General features: G+C 44.2%; 1 protein-coding gene across 1 annotated transcript in view; it reads left to right on the top strand.

Moving 5' to 3' along the window:
* CGNL1 (cingulin like 1) overlaps positions 1-17,924 on the top strand; it is a 184,715-nt gene that overhangs the window by 51,404 nt on the left and 115,387 nt on the right. The window contains exons 2-3 of the mRNA XM_066344509.1: positions 14,490-16,079; positions 17,240-17,334. Coding sequence (XP_066200606.1) covers positions 14,505-16,079; positions 17,240-17,334 — 1,670 coding nt within the window. The 5' untranslated portion in view covers positions 14,490-14,504. The remainder of the gene's footprint in view (positions 1-14,489; positions 16,080-17,239; positions 17,335-17,924) is intronic.

Here is a 17,924-nt window from a genome sequence, read left to right as displayed (position 1 = left end):
CTCAAACCTGGGTCCTCCACATTCCAGTCCGACGCTCTATCCATTGTGCTACTGCCTGGTCAGATGGGATAACTGTCTTGAACACTGGAAATGAACTTACCCATGTAGTAATATGCCAGGTTTCTATTTTAGGAACGTTATTTTGATTTTATTTTTTAATATTTTGGGTGACAACACAATGTTCTACTTGTTTTTGACAGTCACACTGTGATTTCAATAGGTTTCTGTGGACAGTAATTTTGCTTTTATTTTAAAGATGTTATTGATTAATTTTTAAAAATTATTTATTTTTTAGAGAGAGGAGAGAGAGAAAGAGGAAGGGAGGAAGAGCAGGAAGCATCAACTCATAGTTGCTTCTTTTTTTTTTTTTTTTTTTTTTTTTGTCTTTTTCTGAAGCTGGAAACAGGGATAGACTGTCAGACAGACTCCCGCATGCGCCCAACCGGGATCCACCCGGCACGCCCACCAGGGGGCGATGCTCTGCCCCTCCGGGGCATTGCTCTGTTGCGACCAGAGCCACTCTAGCGCCTGGGGCAGAGGCCAAGGAGCCATCCCCAGTGCCCGGGCCATCTTTGCTCCAGTGGAGCCTCCGCTGCGGGAGGGGAAGAGAGAGACAGAGAGGAAGGAGAGGGGGAGGGGTGGAGAAGCAGATGGGCGCTTCTCCTGTGTGCCCTGGCCGGGAATCGAACCCGGGACCTCTGCACACCAGGCCGACGCTCTACCACTGAGCCAACCGGCCAGGGCACATAGTTGCTTCTTATATGTGCCTTCCCCGGGCAAGCCCGGAGTTTCGAACTAGCGACCTCAGCGTTCCAGGTTGATGACAGTCCTAGGTGCCTATCGTTTATAATGTGGTCTTTCTAGATCCCATGCAAAGAGCTGAGACATCTGTGAGAGCCGGTTGTTTGTGAACTTGCACCTGCAGGGAGGTAGGAAGGCTGCATCCCAGTCACTGACCCTGCCGGGGGTCTGGATCTGGCCAAATGTGCTCATGCTGCTCACTCCCTCAGTCCTTTCCTGGGTAAGGACAAAGACAGACAGGTTTCCCTGGCTTGGTCTTGTTTTCAGTGACTAAGAAGCGATGCTCTGCAGAAGGCATGACATTTTCCAGAGAAGGATTGTTAACTTCGGAGCTCACTTTGCAGAAATCCTCTTTGAGGAGGTGCCGGGAGTGTACAGCAGGCATTGTTGGAATTCCACAGGGTCCTTCTACTCCCCTGAGGAGTGATAACCTGGGGCCTGTTTTCTGCGAACGTGGTGGGTGGAGGTGGAAAGAAAAGCCGCCGTGATGCTGATAATCAGGTTCTCGTGTTTTAACCACTGGTACATAGTCCAGCTGGAGTTGGCAGGCCCACTACTGAAGGATGGGCAAAGAAGATATGTAATGAAAATCCTTGATTTCTTTTTCTGGAGGTTTTTTTTTTTTTTGTTTGTTTGTTTTTTTTAGAGATTGAGGGAGAGAGACAGGAAGGGAGAGAGATGAGAAGCATCAACTTGTAGTTGCAGTACTTTGGTTGTTCATTGATTGCTTCTTATATGTGGCTTGACCAGAGGTAGCGGGGGGCTTCAGCTGAGCCAGTGACCTTGAACTCACGCCTGCAACCTTGGACTTCAAGCCAGTGACTGTGGGATCCTGTTGATGATCCCACTCTCTCAAGCCGGCGACCTCAGTGTCCCAGATTGATGCTTTTCCCACTGTGCTACCACTGGTCAGTCAAACCCTTGACTTTTAAAAAATATATACTCATAATTTTTACTTTCATTTAAGATAACATAGTTTTTTCTTATAATGGATATTTTGCCACTTCACACACAAAAATAATTTTTTGCAGGTTCAGTTTTAAAGCATGGATCTCACAGACTTGTGTATGTGTCGAGCAAGGACTCCTTGGTTGAATTATAGCTGTTCAAATTGTTGAAAGTTCAAGGGGAGAGACCGAGGGGACCCCTCACACTGTCATGCCTCTGATGTCACTCTGACATTTTTTTTAATTGTTCAAATTTTAAAAGGGGATTCAGAGAGCTGTGTGTCTGGCACATAGTTTATCAGTTCATTCATTCATTATTCATTCAGCACCTACCATGGGCAGGACTCTTCTGGGGGCCAGACCATGGCAAGGAGGAAGGCTTCCCCGAGGAGGGAAACTTCCACTGAGATCTGTCAGACCAGAGGCTGCCTTGCCGGCACGCAGTGTAGTGGGACACAGTGACGTGTCTGGTCCACATCCCTCCCAGGGAACTGTCTGAGATACAGTGCGAAGCAGAGAAATGAAAACATGGTCTCTGCTCAGGAAAGAACGCAGGTCTTGGCCCTGGCCAGTTGGCTCAGTGGTAGAGCGTTGGCCAGGCGTGCAGGAGTCCTGGGTTCGACTCCCGGCCAGGGCACACAGGAGAGGCACCCATCTGCTTCTCCACCCCTCCCCCTCTCCTTTCTCTCTCTCTCTCTCTCTCTTCCCCTCCTGCAGCCAAGGCTCCATTGGAGCAAAGATGGCCCGGGCGCTGAGGATGGCTCTATGACCTCTGCCTCAAGCGCTAGAATAGCTCTGGTTGCAACAGAGCAGCGCCCCAGATGGGCAGTGCATCGCCCCCTGGTGGGCATGCTGGGTGGATCTCGGTCGGATGAATGCGGGAGTCTGTCTGACTGCCTCCCCGTTTTCCAACTTCAGAAAAATACAAGAAAAAAAAAAAGAATGCAGGTCTTAGGGACAGAAGGTCTGCCTCTGCATCCTGGTGCTGCCCTCCAGCCTGGGGTGAGACCTTGGGGAAATTGTCGCTGCTCAGAGCTGACACATCTTAAAGGGGAGCAAATAGAATCACTCCCTCATGCAGGGCGTGCTATGAGGATCCAGACAGTCCCAGTGATATAAAGAAAGCACCCACTTGTGCATGGCACCGTGGAAGAATGATGTATGTGTCAGGCACAGAATCAGTGAAAAATCTTAAGATGTGGTTGTTGGGACAATGCTGGAGAGTGGGTGCTGTGCTGTGGAGAGCTGACCTTGAGCTGGATGCCAGAGCCAGAAACTGCTGGAGCGGTGAGCCTGACTGGAAGCAAGAACAGGATTTTTGCAGCTGAAGGGAGATAGTTTTTTTACTGGGAGGAAAAAAAAAAGTTGAAAGTAGGGTCATAAAAACAGTATGGGGACAGAAGCTTCTCTTGCCAGCAACCCTCACATGTTCCCTTCCTCTTGGTGGCCCGATAGAATTGTATTGATGTCAGTAATGTGAACGTGAGCATAAGATAGACACCGAGTTGCAAGAGTGTTTCAGTGCCCAGAGTTGACTATAACATAGTGAATGACCAGACTGAGACATCTGAGAAGACCGCACTGGGGTTTAGGAGATCATTTGTTTTCTGGCCGTTTTGTCTCCAGCAGAGGGAGGTTTAGGTGAGGATCGTGACACATCAGGGATGACAGACAGGTTTCATTTTGTGTCTGCACTGATTGATTGGGAGTGAATGCCAGGGTGTGCTGTTGAGGAGGATGCTGCAGCTAGCTTTGGGCTTAGGAAGAAAATGCAGTGATAAAATAAGCCTGTATTGATATGTTTTGGGCTTATACTCCATGTAGGAAACTACAGCACATATGTCGTGAATCTGTTCTCTCTGGCTCAGAGCTTTTTCTGTGTACCTGACAACATTAAAGATATTCATGTATTTGGTCAACAGCTATTTATTAAATTTCCCCTGTGAACACAGCACTGTACTTTAGACTCAGAGCCCTCTGGTTTCTTAATTAGTTAATAAGCTATTTCAGGATGTTGGTGGTTAATGAGGTTTGGTTAACCAGAGGGGTTTTTAGCCTCTGTCTCAGAAGTATTTGAAAACATTTTATGATCAAAGTCAGCTTTCTTGTGGCCATAAATGCCACATTGAATTTTTTTGCTTATTATTTCCTGCTTTTTATTTAACAGACAACATGATTTAGTTTTTTCCTAAGGACCTTCAGAAGCCATCGTTAATGACCTGACTTTTGCGATAGGATAACTGAGAAGTTAAAGAACTTGCCTGATCTGACCCAAGTCAGATGACAAGACATGTGTCTGGCCCCTGCACCTGGCCCTTGTGCCCATTCCTGGTCCTCAGAATGGCGGACGTCTATATCTTAGCCTGCGTTGGCGGGATAACTTTCACAAAGCATTTCAAGGCCAAGAGGTGAAAAAGGATAAATAACATTTTCTAAACATTTTGCGGACCTGTATTCTGTGTTTTTTTAGAGACCATGTAGAATATAAAAGATCAATCACTGAATTTTTAAAATTGAAGGGGATATAAGAACACCATAAGTTAAGTGGTAATACACATCTAACCAGGTAAGAAAAGAGGAGTGGGATCAAAACCAGCAGAAGTGGAACAGAGGTGATGTGGCGGAGACCCCTGACGGGGACACAAGGGGATGCCTCTCCAGGGGCGAGGGGGCGGGTCCCGGGAGAGCCAGGTGAGCGCCTGCACCCCAGTCTGACTGTGGTCAGTTGCTTAGTCTGGTGAGCCTGCTCTTCACACTTCTGGCTGGTTCTCCACAGCTCTGACCCTGGTAGAGAAGGACACTTCCTGCAGGCCCTTCTTTTCTCTTTGCCATCTGCTTTTTGTACAAGCTGGGTTGGGAGGAGGCTGCAGAACTCAATATTAAAATGTATTTATTTTTTTCCAGAAATAGAAACATTTTGGTTATCATGCACATTTAAGGACATTCAAACCATACAGAACTGTGTAAAATAGACAGCGGCTTTCCTGTCATTTTCAAACCTCAAAGTTTATTTTTGAAATTGTTTTTCTAGGGATTTCTGAAGGCTTGACTGTGTGTGAAGATGTTGTCTTTGAAATATTAACGGTTTGGTTAGTTTCCTGTGTTTGCACTATAGAACTGATAGGTAGATAGACAGGTAGATAGGAAGAAAGAAAAAGAGAAAAGAGAGAAAGGAAAGGGAAAAAAAGATAGAGGAAGGGGAAGGAAGGGAGGGAGGGAGAGAGGAAGGGAGGGAGGAGAGGGAGGAAGGGAAGGAAGAAGGAAGGAAGAAGGAAGAAAGAAAGGGAAGGAAGGAGGTAAAAAAGGAAAGGAAGGAAGGAAGGAAGAAAAGGTAGGAAGGAAAAAAGGGAAGGAAGGAAGGAAGAGAAAGAGAAAGAAAAAGAGAAATAGAATGAAAGAGAGTGAAAGAGTAAGGAAATAAGGCTTACACATTTAGATAAGGCTGCCTATTTCTGTCATGTTTGGGACTACATTAAAAAAGAGTATGCATTTTGCTAATTTCCACACTCTGATTTTTCACTTTTATCTAGTTGAGGTTCTTTTAAAAAATTTATTGGGCTGATGCTGGTTAATAAGATTGATAGGTTTCAAGTGTACTATTCTACAATACATCATCTATATATCGAATTGTGCACTCACTGCCCAAATTTTAGTTTCCTTCTACCACCATATATGTATTTGACTAGTTGAAGTGTGTGTGTGTGTGTGTGTGTGTGTGTGTGTGTGTGTGTGTGTGAGAGAGAGAGAGTGACAGAGACAGAAGAGAGAGAGGGACAGATAGGGAGACAGATAGGAAGGGAGAGAGATGAGAAGTGGCACCTTAGTTGTTTATTGATTGCTTTCTCATATGTGCCTTGACCAGAGGGCTACAGCAGACCAAGTGACCCCTTGCTCAAGCCAGTGACCTTGGGCTCAAGCTGGTGAGCCTTGCTCAAGCCAGATGAACCTGCGCTCAAGTTGGCAACCTTGGGGTTTCATATCTGGGCCCTCTGCGTCTCAGTTTGATGCTCTATCCCAGGGTTCGGGAACCTTTTTGGCTGAGAGAGCCATGAACGCCACATATTTTAAAATGTAATTCCATGAGAGCCATACAATGACCCGTGTACGTTACGCATTATCCAATAAAAATTTGGTGTTGTCCCAGAGGACAGCTGTGATTGGCTCCAGCTGCCCGCAACCATGAACATGAGCGGTAGGAAATGAATGGATTGTAATACATGAGAATGTTTTCTATTTTTAACGTTATTTTTTTTTATTAAAGATTTGTCTGCGAGCCAGATGCAGCCATCAAAAGAGCCACATCTGGCTCGCGAGCCATAGGTTCCCAACCCCTGCTCTATCCATTGTGCCACCACCTGGTCAGGCTTTTTTTTTTTACTTTAAAATTTTTAATGGAAAACACATGAATGTGTGTATATATTACAGAAGATTTGTTTCACATACAGTTAGGAGGGATAGACTCTATATTAAATGACTACTACTATTTAAAAAAATTCCATTCACTTCTCCCCTCTGCAATTTGGCTTCTCCTGACATGATGCTACTGAAATTAAAGAATTAATTTGCCAAACATATGAGCATTGATAATGATACCGTGTCCTCGGGCTGAGCCCATAGCTTCTGCTCAGTTCCAGTCCACCTGACTCGCTGAAAACTACGCCTTCTGAGCCTTCTCTGCTCCTGCTCTCCTGTGGCTCTTCTGCTTCTTTGACCTTTTTTTTTTTTAATTTTAATGAGGTGACATTGATAAATCAGGGTACATATGTTCAGAGAGAACATCTCCAGGTTATTTTGACATTTGATTATGCTGGTCAGGCTTTTTTTTTAATTAAGTGAAAGGTAGGGATGCAGAGGGACAGACTCCCCCATGCACCCCAACTGGGATCCACCCAGCATGCCCCCTATGGGATGATGCTCTGCCCATCTGGAGCATTTCTGTTGCTTGGCAACCGAGCCATTTTTAGCTCCTGAGGATAGGCCATGGAGCCATCCTCAGCACCTGGAGCCAACTCAAACCATTAGAGCCATGCTGTAGGGGTAGGGGAGTAGAGAAAGAGAAGGGGGAGGGGTGGAGAAGAAGATGTGCCCTGACTGGGAATCAAATCCATGACTTCTATACGCCGGGCCGATGCTCTACCACTGAGCCAACCAGCCAGGGCCTGACTAGTTGAGATCCTAATGTAGATATTCCCACACAGAATTCATGTCTTTTTACTAGTCTTACAAGCAGGTCCTTTAGGAGTGAATGTTTTGTTCACTCTTTAGAATTATTACCTTTTGTGTATCATCTGACCTGCAGTGGTTTCTGTCTGACAGAAACAGTCAGTGAATCCCACTCTGGGGAAATTACTTTCTGGTTTGTGACTCCTTTGTTATTTCCTGGAATTGAGTTCAAGATTGCACTGAGGCTCCTTAGCTTCCCATTTCTGCTTTAAATCCTCTTTTAAATGATGTGTGTGATAAACTAGAACTATTCATCCAAGTGGACATACACAGAGTCCTCCCTGTGCCAGGTGCCGTGCCGGTGCTCATGCCAGCTTGGCCTGGCAGGTGGACACTGCTGTCGTCAGAGGGGAGAGCAAGCCATGGCAAAAAGCTTTCTAATTGCCCAGGTGTATTTCCATAGTAGCCACGGGGGCCTCTGGAATTGCTGGTGAATAGGCTTCCAGGTCTTGGAGGTGCCCCTGGGAGTTAGAGTAGATGTGTAGCCCAACATTGTGACTAACGTTCATGCTCGGCTGTTAACATGTGATGGCACAGAGAGAGGAAATGTTTCTATCTGGCATATGTCCATAGTTCTTCCAAGTGCTAAGCTCTTTGTTCTAACTCACAAACACGCTCATTGATCTCACTAACTAAAGCAATTATCATGATTTAGTGGTCTTTTCCAAAAGCATTATTTCCACTCCAAAACACCAGTTTTATTTGCCAAGTGCCACAGTGTTACATTCTGGCAACTGGTCAGCATTATGTGCTGCCAAATTATGTAAGCCCTGGGTTGGGCTTAGTCCTCAGCTGAGTAAGTGTGTCTGTAGAGTGTGCTAAGTTAGAGAGGTGGCCCTGTGTCTGAAAATGGAGAACAGCTGTCCTTAAACTCATTCATTAACTCAGTGTTTATACTGTCATTGGGAAGGAAATCCACATTTGCTTAAGATACCAGTGCCCAGCTGAGAAATGTCCTACCATGAAAATGTTGGATTGAGGTTTGTTGTCAAGGAAATGTAAATTGTGGACATTTTATGAAATTCAAATATGTGGATTAATTTGCTAAACCAAACTGGCCTTATTAAAAGATTGAAATGTAATTAGTGTTGACTGTAGTAGCGGCAACTAATGAAGAGGACTATAAAATCCTAGAATTTTGTTAATAAATATTAGAGGAAATATTTTCATAGAAAACTCAGAGCCAGTGTAAGAAGAGATTATGGGTGAGTAAAATGACCTCATTTAGTAAATATCATTAAAAAAAAAGTGTCACAGTGAATACATTTGTTTGTACAGAAGCTCTTCTGTTCAACAAATAATTTTAAATAAACTGTAATGAATAGAAACAATTCTGGAGACCAGGAATGAAACATGCCAACGTGGCTCGGAAACGGGGGATCAGGACACACCCTGTCCTTTTGGTTTTGGCCTTTATGCATCGCTTCATCAGTCTAAGGCACATTAGCTGTTCTTGTTCTAGTATTGAAGCGTTTCACAAATACGATTAGCCTTGTCAAGGTAGATGTTAGATCTTGCCTTTTCAAAATCCTACTCAAAAGAAAGTAAAGGAATAAAAATTAAACGTACAAAGACTAAGAATGGCAGTGGAGACTTAGCAGAGGAGAGTTCTGAAGCTGACTGAGGTGTGATAACTGAGTTAGTGGAGTGATGGATGCCTCAGCCTAAAATGCTGGCAGTGTAGACATGAGGTGCTCTGCCTGCAGAGCTGCTGAGAGGCTCGGAATGGAAGGCACCAGTCAGTGTGGAAGGCAGGCTGAGGGGCCAACATCCAGGGAATTAAGGGCCTTGAGAACTGGAGCAGGGCCCTCTCTGTACCCTGGATATCTGGGGAACCCACGTGCCCGCCCCCCCTCCCGCCCCAGAGCAGACTGAAGGGCTATTCTCTGGAGAAACTGAACTGGAATAATGTTGGAAGGGGATGTGGGTAACTGAAAACGGGACTGAATGAGAGCTGGGGCTTCCATGCTTGTCCCTTGTCCTGTTCCATTATGCCAGCAGCCAGGCCTGTGTGTCCCAACAAGGGAAAAGATACTCCCAGATACTGAAATGTATGGGTCCCTCATTGGAAAGCTTGGCCCCTTTTCCCCTACCTTACTTGAAGCTCACCAGCGAATGACTCCACACATACAGAGCCTCCAGTCTGCTTTTAGCACTTTGCTCTGAGGATCTGTCATATTAGGAAAGGCTCGATGCAAAAGATATAGACCCAAACAAGCCCAGAAGGAGAAACCTTGCAGAAAATGGAAATGGTGCAGGCAGCAGAGAAAATCTACTTTTATTTTTTTTAAGCGCGCGCGAGAGAGAGAGAGAGAGAGAGAGAGAGAGAGAGAGAGAGAGGGAGGGAGAGAGACAGGAAGGGAGAGAGATGAGAGTCATCAACTCGTAGTTGTATCACTTTAGTTGTTCATTGATTGCTTCTTGTACGTGCCTTGTTAGGGGAGCTCAAGTTGAGCCAGTGACCTTGGGCTCAAGCCAGTGAGTGACCTTGGGCTCCAAGCCAGTGACCATGGGATCACATAATCCCATGCTCAAGCCAGCAACTTCGCAGTTTGAACTTGGGACCTCAGCATCCCAGGTCAACACTATCTACTGCGCCACCACAGGTCAGGAGAGCAAATGTACTTTTTGAAAAAAGTTATAATAGTATTCGCAGAAAGAGAGAAGCTATTTCTTGTCTAAAATGACCAATAGCACTTATGAAAGAAAACTGGAGAACAAGAACATAATAGTGGAAACAACAAATTAAATACTTGAATTAAAAAAAAAAGAGTTGAGAATATATTTCTCCAAAAGTAGAACAAAAAGAAAAAATGGAGTTGAAAAGTAGATGAGAAAGAAATGTGAAAAATTGAAATTCAGTCTAAAAGATTCAACATTACTAATACATTAGATGCAAAAATCAAAAGCAAAATAAAATGGTTCTCTTAACATTATTATGGAAATAATGCAGAAATATTTCCTAGAACTAAAGACATGAGTTTTCAGATTGAAGGAATATATTAAGAGCCCACGTTTTATAAAGGCGTTCAATTGTATAAAACCCTCACTCGGGTCCATCACTGACAAAGAAAAGGTCTGAAAAATGCTTAGAGAAACAGGGCACATGCAGAGGAGGGCTGTCAGGATAGCTCTGGAATTCTTTACAGCTCCATTCCTGGAAGCTAGCAGATAATGCAGTAATAGTTTTAAAACCTGGAGAGAAAATTACTTCTAACCTAGATTCTAAATCCAGCTATGCTATCAATCAAAAATAATCATAGAATGAAGGCTTTTTTTTTTAGAGTACAAGGACCCCAAAATTTCTCCCTGGGAACTTTTCTTAGAAAACTACTGGAGGTATATACTCCATCAGATCAACAGGGTAAACTGAGAAAGAGGAAGACAGAAAACTGGGAAACAGTTTGGAACAAAAGGGAGAGAAGAACCAGACTCTAACGTGGGGCAGGAGGCTAGAAGGCTGCAGAAGGGAGGTCACCAGGGGACCAGGTCACCGAATTATCTGATCCTTTGATCATCTGGGAATAAGTATCTAAGAGTTGTGATGCAGCTGATGGAAGTATTTAAGGCTAGGCATGTTAGAAAACAAGACAAGTAAAAATACCAATCAAATTATTAGCTCTAGGAAAGCTAAAGTTTTACAAGAAAGTAAAGATGACCAGAATCTACAATTATAATAATATAAACAGTATTTTATTTTGGGGAAATTAGCAGAATGAGAAATTCATATGTATGCAGTATTATTGATCATATGTAAAACTGGTACATTAAGAAATGGGCGCAGTGTCTACCAACATGGAAGTAAGCACTAATGAAGCAGCTGTAATTTGCAGTTGGTGTCCTCTGGGGAATGTGACTAGGAGGGGTAAGGGAAGCTGGGGAGTATGGGTTTTCATTATATTTCGTGTTACTTTGATTTAAATAAAATTACTTTAAAGTATTAGTATAATGGATGAAACTGAAAGTAGACATAGTAAAATAATTGGAATCTGTGTGATGATAATGAATTTTGCAGATGAATGCCCCTCTCCAAATTGTTCCTATCTATAACTTAGGTGATGCTGTCTAACATGTTTTACATTTAGATGGAAAGCCAAGCAAAACTGATAGCTAGTAGTAGGAGACAGATGTATCCAGGAAGACCCAAGACAAATCAGAAAGACAAAATAAGTAAGGATGTGCCACAGCTGAACTAAATAATTGGCAAGGTTGTGTTGGTGGATATATTTTGAATGTTAGGCCTTTATAAAAGAGACTACACTCTTACACCCAGCACCCATTAGACACTGACAAAAATCATCTGTTTGACCACAAAGAAAATTTTAATACATTTAAAAAGGAAGAAATGGTAGGCTTTATTTTCTGACTACAGGGCAACTAGAGATGCACAATATATAGAAATAAAGACCCTCCAAGCCAAAACAACACAACAACAAACATACTGAATTTGAAAAATACTTTCTCAAAAACAACTCTTGTGCCAAAGAAGAGATCAAAACCACAAATTAAGACCATTTAGAAAACAATAATAGAAATATTACTGTGGTAGAAATATTACTATATGGAAAGCTGCTTTCCCATGGTTTGTTCTCTTCTCTCTTTTTACCAACACAACATTGATTTTGTTGAGCCACGTCACTGACCAGCTAAAAACCCTATTTCACAGCCCTCCTTTCAGTCACTGGGGCTGGGCAGTGGCCCTGTGATTAAGTTTTCACCAGTAAAATGGAAGGGATTATTGATGGGCAGGGCTTCCAAGAAAGCTCCTTAAAAAGAAGGTTGGCCCTGGCCGGTTGGCTCAGCGGTAGAGCGTTGGCCTGGCGTGTGAAAGTCTGGGGTTTGATTCCCGGTCAGGGCACACAGGAGAAGCGCCCATCTGCTTCTCCACCCCTCCCCCTCTCCTTCCTCTCTGTCTCTCTCTTCCCCTCCTGTAGCCAAGGCTCCATTGGAGCAAAGTTGGCCCGGGTGCTGGGGACGGCTCCATGGCTTCTGCCTCAGGTGCTAGAATGGCTCTGATTGCAACGGAGCAACGCCCCAGTTGGGCAGAGCATCGCCCCCTGGTGGGCATGCTGGTCGGGTGCATACAGGAGTCTGGCTGACTGCCTCCCTGCTTCTAACTTTGGAAAAAAATACAAAAAAAAAAAAAAAAAAAAGGTTGACTCAGCTGTGCAATAAGCCTTTGACATATGTGATACTGGATCAGTCATCTTATAATCAGAAGTTGTGTGATACATACTCAAGCTAGGTGAGTGGAAACATAAAAGAGGTATTCCTCAAAAATATTCAGGAATTCATTCATTCCAGCTCTGGATTTCCTACCTCTAGGGAAAAAATAAATCTGAATTCTTAAGTTACTATATTGGGTCTCTTTGTTAGTAGAAACCAACAAAATTCCTAACTGACATAGTCACATATCACAATTTATGGGATAAATACAATTAAAGAATGAAAATAAACAAATGGAACATACAAGTCAAGAAACTGGAAACAAAAACAACAAAATAAAGGAAAGCAGAGGGAAGTAATGTTTAAAATAGAACTCAATAAATTAGAAAATAAAAAAAAGGATAAATCTAAGAGCTAGCTCTTTAGGGGGAACAACAGTTTAAAAAAATATAGAGACATATATTTTACCTGCCTAATCAAGAAATAGGTGAAAAAAGCATAAACAAAACTAGATCCTGAGAAGTAGATGTAGAGATGAAATGATTTATACTTTGTAAAACTGTGTGCAAATGAATTTGGAAATGTGGATCAAACAAATGATTTTCTTGGAAAATATGCTACCAGATTGACTCCAGGATACAAAGAAACTCAAAAAGGCTGCTAACAGTGAAAGAAATGAGACAGCTGTGATCTGTGACCAGTTCTTACCGCTCCACCTGCATCTCCCTTGCTGTTGGAGTTTTTCAGTGATAGAAGTAGATTTCTAGTGGGAGCACCTTTGCGTGGGGCGCAGACTGCTGATCTGCCTGCAGTTTCTGACCAGGGTGGCCTCACACCAGAAAGGTGAAAGCAGTGATTCTCGGCATGAGCACCCATCACAAAATAAAGACCTTTGAGTCTTTAGTTTTTTGTTTTTTAAATTCAGAAGGGGAGGGGAGGGGAGGCAGAGACAGACTCCCACATGTGCCCCAACAGGGATCCACCCAGCAAGCCCACTAGGGGGCGATGCTCTGCCCATCTGGGGTGTTGCTCAATTGCTCAGGAACCAGGGGTAGTCAATCTTTTTATACCTACCACCCACTTTTGTATCTCTGTTAGTAGTAAAATTTTCTAACCGCCCACCGGTTCCACAGTAATGGTGATTTATAAAGTAGGGAAGTAACTTTACTTTATAAAATTTATAAAGCAGAGTTACAGCAAGTTAAAGCATATAATAATAATTACTTACCAAATCTGACTTGATGTCAGATTTTCGCTAAGTTTGGCAGAGTAAATCTTTATAAAACAACTTACTATAGTTAAATCTATCTTTTTATTTATACTTTGGTTGCTCCACTACCACCCACCATGAAAGCTGGAATGCCCACTAGTGGGTGGTAGGGACCAGGTTGTCTACCACTGCTCAGGAACTGAGCTCTACTTAGCACCTGAGGCAGAGACCATGGAGCCATCCTCAGTGCCTGGGGCCAACTTGCTCTAATCAAACCATGGCTGCGGGAAGGGAAGAGAAAGAGACACAAAGAGAAGAGCAAGAGGGGGAGGGGTAGAGAAGCAGATGGTCACCTCTCCTGTGTGCCCTGACCAGGAATCAAACCTGGGACATCCACACGCCGAGGCGATGCTCTACCACTGAGCCAACGGGCCAGGGCCGAGTCTTCAGTTTTTTATACCATTTTTCAGGTCAATATGTTCCTTGATCTTTTTTAGTAAGAAAAAGAAAATGATGGAAAATTGTATGTAATCATTTACTCTCACTGTTGGTCTCACAAACAACTGATTCCTTAAAGTCAAAATGTTTTAAACAGTAAATCCAAAGAAATAGTGATAAAGATTTCAAAGCAAGATTATACATAAAAAAGGTTGTGAAGGTTGTTTTGATGGAAGAACTTACGGTTATAGGAATAAAGAAAAGTGGAGAGCATCAGAATACCATAGCTCTTAATTTCATGGAAAAGTACCTTGTTCTCAAATGCTGGTAACTGGACTATCCCTATTGGTTAAACATAAATAGCATACAGTGTGAGGAAACCAGTTAAGGAAAGAAACCGAAGCAACCAGAACAGCCCATCAGCTAGGAGCAGAATCATGAGGTTTTGCCAAAGACTTCAGATCATTACACCAATTGTCCACCCTAAGGCCAGGGTTCAGGCCCTGTGTTGACAAACACCATGGTCACCTGAGCCCAGGGGCATCCAGAAAGGCCTACTTGGACATGCATTTGGTTCTGAAGTTTCCTTGCTGTTGGAAGTGTTTTGTTTTTTTTTTGAACTTTGATGTCTCCCCACATAATCTTCATTTAAACAGATGTAATTCTAACTAATGTCCTCTTTTTACCACATCTTTCCCCGGTAGCGGAAGCAGTGAACCATGGAGCTGTATTTCGGTGAATATCAACACGTGCAGCAGGAATACGGGGTCCATCTGAGACTTGCAAGTGATGAAACCAAAAAATCAAGGCATTCCCAGCACTCTAAGGCGGGGTCCTATGGTGTCAGTATTCGGGTACAGGGAATTGATGGCCACCCCTACATAGTCCTGAATAACACAGAGCGCTGTCTGCCAGGTGCATCTTTTTCTGAAAATGGGCCATCATTTCCATCTGCAGTGATAAATAACCTGCCTGTGCATCCCAGCAACGGGGCTGGACTAGAGGAGAACAGCGCAGAGGAACTGCAGCTTCCAGAAAACCCGTATGCCCCACCCAGCTCAGTCAGAACGCTGAAGCAACCCTCTCTCTTTGAGGGCAAGAATGGAGTGCTAGAACACAAAGAGGAGCTCATGAAGCCATCCTATGTGCTGAACTTTCAGAGGCATCCAGAGCTTTTGCAGCCCTATGACCCCGAGAAGAATGAGTTGAACTTACAAAAGCACCAACCTCCTGAGAGTAACTGTCTGAAAACCTTAACAGAAGATGGTACCAACAATAAGAAGGGTTGGACTTGCTTTCCCAAACCGAGTAGTTCCCAGCCTACCAGCCCTCCTTTGGAAGACCTGGCCAGATCCAACGTGACGGCCATTCGTGTGTGCAGCTCGGTGGTCATAGATGACCCCAAGAAGCAGACCTCGGTCTGCGTGAATGTTCAGAGCTGTGCCAAGGAGGGACTGGTGGAGGAGGTCCTCTCCCCTAGCGGGAGGTCCCTACCTGCCCACAGCCCACACACCCAGTCTGAAACCAAGAAAGCCAGGCCAGATGTGCTTCCCTTCCGGAGACAAGATTCAGCTGGCGCCATTCTGGATGGAGCTCGGTCTCGGAGATCCTCATCGTCATCAACAACGCCCACTTCGGCCAACTCCTTGTACAGGTTTTTACTCGATGATCAGGAATGTGCCATCCATGCTGACAATGTGAATCGTCATGAGAACAGAAGGTATATCCCTTTCTTGCCAGGAACTGGGCGGGATATTGATACGGGATCAATTCCTGGCGTGGATCAGTTGATTGAAAAATTTGACCAAAAACCTGGGCTGCAGAGAAGGGGAAGGTCTGGGAAGCGAAACAGAATCAATCCAGAAGATAGGAAGAGGTCCAGAAGCGTGGACAGTGCCTTTCCTTTTGGTCTCCAGGGGAACTCAGAGTACCTAAACGAATTCAGCAGGAACTTGGGCAAGTCCAGTGAGCACCTGCTGCGCCCCTCACAGGTGTGCCCACAGCGGCAGCCTGGCCAGGAGCCCCGTGGGAAACAGGGGGCCGGCAGTGCCTCCGCCAAGCTGCAGGGAGCCCACCCCAGGCCTCCCCAGCAGAGCAAAGATCTCGAAAGCAAAAGTGGTCAGGAAAGTGCTACGGCTTGTGCTTCCTCCCTCCCAGCACAGAATAAGAAGGAGGAGGAAATCAAAACAGCCACTGCCACGCTGATGTTACAGAGTCGGGGCCTTGCAACCTCCCCTGACTCTGGTGCCAAGAAGATTTCTGTGAAGACATTTACTTCCACCTCAAATACTCAGGTAATACTAGTTAGTGCTCCCCCCCCCGCCCCGCCCTTCCATATCCCGCAGCCTCTGCTGTAGGAAGCTATAGAATATATATCCTCCATCTGGAACGGTGATTACATATCCGATTTTTCTTTCTTTTTTTTTTTTTTTTTTTTGACAGAATCAGAAAGAGGAACAGATAGGGACAGTCAGACAGGAAGGGGCAGAGATGAGAAGCATCAATTCTTTGTTGCAGTACCTTAATTCATTGATTGCTTTCTCATATGTACCTTGACCAGGAGGCTACAGCAGACCAAGTGACCCCTTGCTCAAGCCAGTGACCTTGGGCTTCAAGCCAGTGACCTTTGGGCTCAAGCCACCGACCATGGAGTCATGTCTATGATCCCACACTCAAGCTGGTGAGCCCAAGCTCAAGGAGGATGAGCCTGTGCTCAAACCGGCGACCTCAGGGTTTCAAACCTGTGCCCTCCACGTCCCAGTCCCACACGCTATCCACTGTGCCACCGCCTGGTTAGGCACATCCGATTTTTAAAAAAGAGTTTTCCCACAGGTATGTTCTACTGCCAATTGTATGGTTTTCTGAATTAATTCAAGTACAACTAGATTTCCACTGTGGTCTCATCTGTAAAGTAACTTGGCAAACACTGTAGAGAAGTTTGACTTTTCTGTTTGTAGTGCTGTATAATCAGGAAGTGTGTGGATTGTTGCTAAACAGTGGTTCAATGCTAAGGGTATGTAGATATATTAATTTTCCTCATGAACGTGAATGACTGAGTTAATTTATGGGCTGAAAAATTAGGTTAATCCTAATTTAAACATAACCCTAAATTGATGGGATTTCTTTAAGTGGTACATTTAGTGTTTTGGTAGACACAATAATAAATTAATGATAATGGTAAAAATGATAGTAAGGTTAATAAGGGTCAGGCACTGTTCATTATCTATTATAGATAGCAGCAACCCTGTTAACCTAAATTTATAGGTGAAAAAACTGTGGTGAGGAAAAGGTAAGTAATTTGCCCAAGGTTACAGAGCTGTTTACTAAGTGGTGGAGCCAGTTGTAATGAAGATCTTTACCTGAGGAGTCATTTTTGGAAAGTAGGAATGTGTTTGGAAGCTTTTACTTCAGGGTTTTGCCTTCCAGTGATCTAATAACAGACATTGTGTTCCAGGCCACACCGGATCTGTTAAAAGGCCAGCAAGAGGTCACTCAACAAACCAACGAGGAGACGGCCAAGCAGATACTTTACAATTATCTCAAAGAAGGGTTAGTGCTTTTCCGTTTTTTTTTGTTTTTTTGTTTTTTAATTATTAAGTGAGAGGCAGGGATGCAAAGACAGATTCCTGCATGCACCTTGACTGGGATCCACCCAGCAAGTCTCCTACCAGGAGATGCTCTGGCCCTACCACGTGATGCTCTGCCCCTCTGGGGCGCTGCTCTATTGCAACCAAGCCATTTTAGCATCTGAAGAAAGGCCATCATGAGCCATCCTCAGTGCTTGGGGCCAACTTGCTCAAACCGTTTGAGGTGTGGCTATGGGAGGGGAAGAAAGAGAGGAGAGAGAAAGAGACAGAGAGAGAAGGGGAGGGGTGGAGAAGCAGATGGTTGCTTCTCTTGTGTGCCCTGACCGGTAATCGAACCTGGGACTTTCTAGTGCTTTTCCTTAAAGGAGCAAAATATTTTCTTTTCTAAGACTTTGTGTTTTGCCCTCCTTCGCTGCTCTGTGTGAGACATTTGAGGGTTATAGCTCAATGGCTGGAGTTTTCACAACAGCATTTAAATCTTGGGTGGCGGGGAGGGAAGTGCAGGAGAGGGCAGTGTAGGAAAGGCCATCATTCTTTTTTTTTTTTTTAAAT

Source organism: Saccopteryx leptura, chromosome 6, assembly GCF_036850995.1.
Source record: "Saccopteryx leptura isolate mSacLep1 chromosome 6, mSacLep1_pri_phased_curated, whole genome shotgun sequence".
In the NCBI taxonomy this organism is placed as follows: domain Eukaryota; kingdom Metazoa; phylum Chordata; class Mammalia; order Chiroptera; family Emballonuridae; genus Saccopteryx; species Saccopteryx leptura.
Note: the sequence above shows the minus strand (reverse complement) of the source record. Positions and strands in the feature narration are given on the sequence as shown.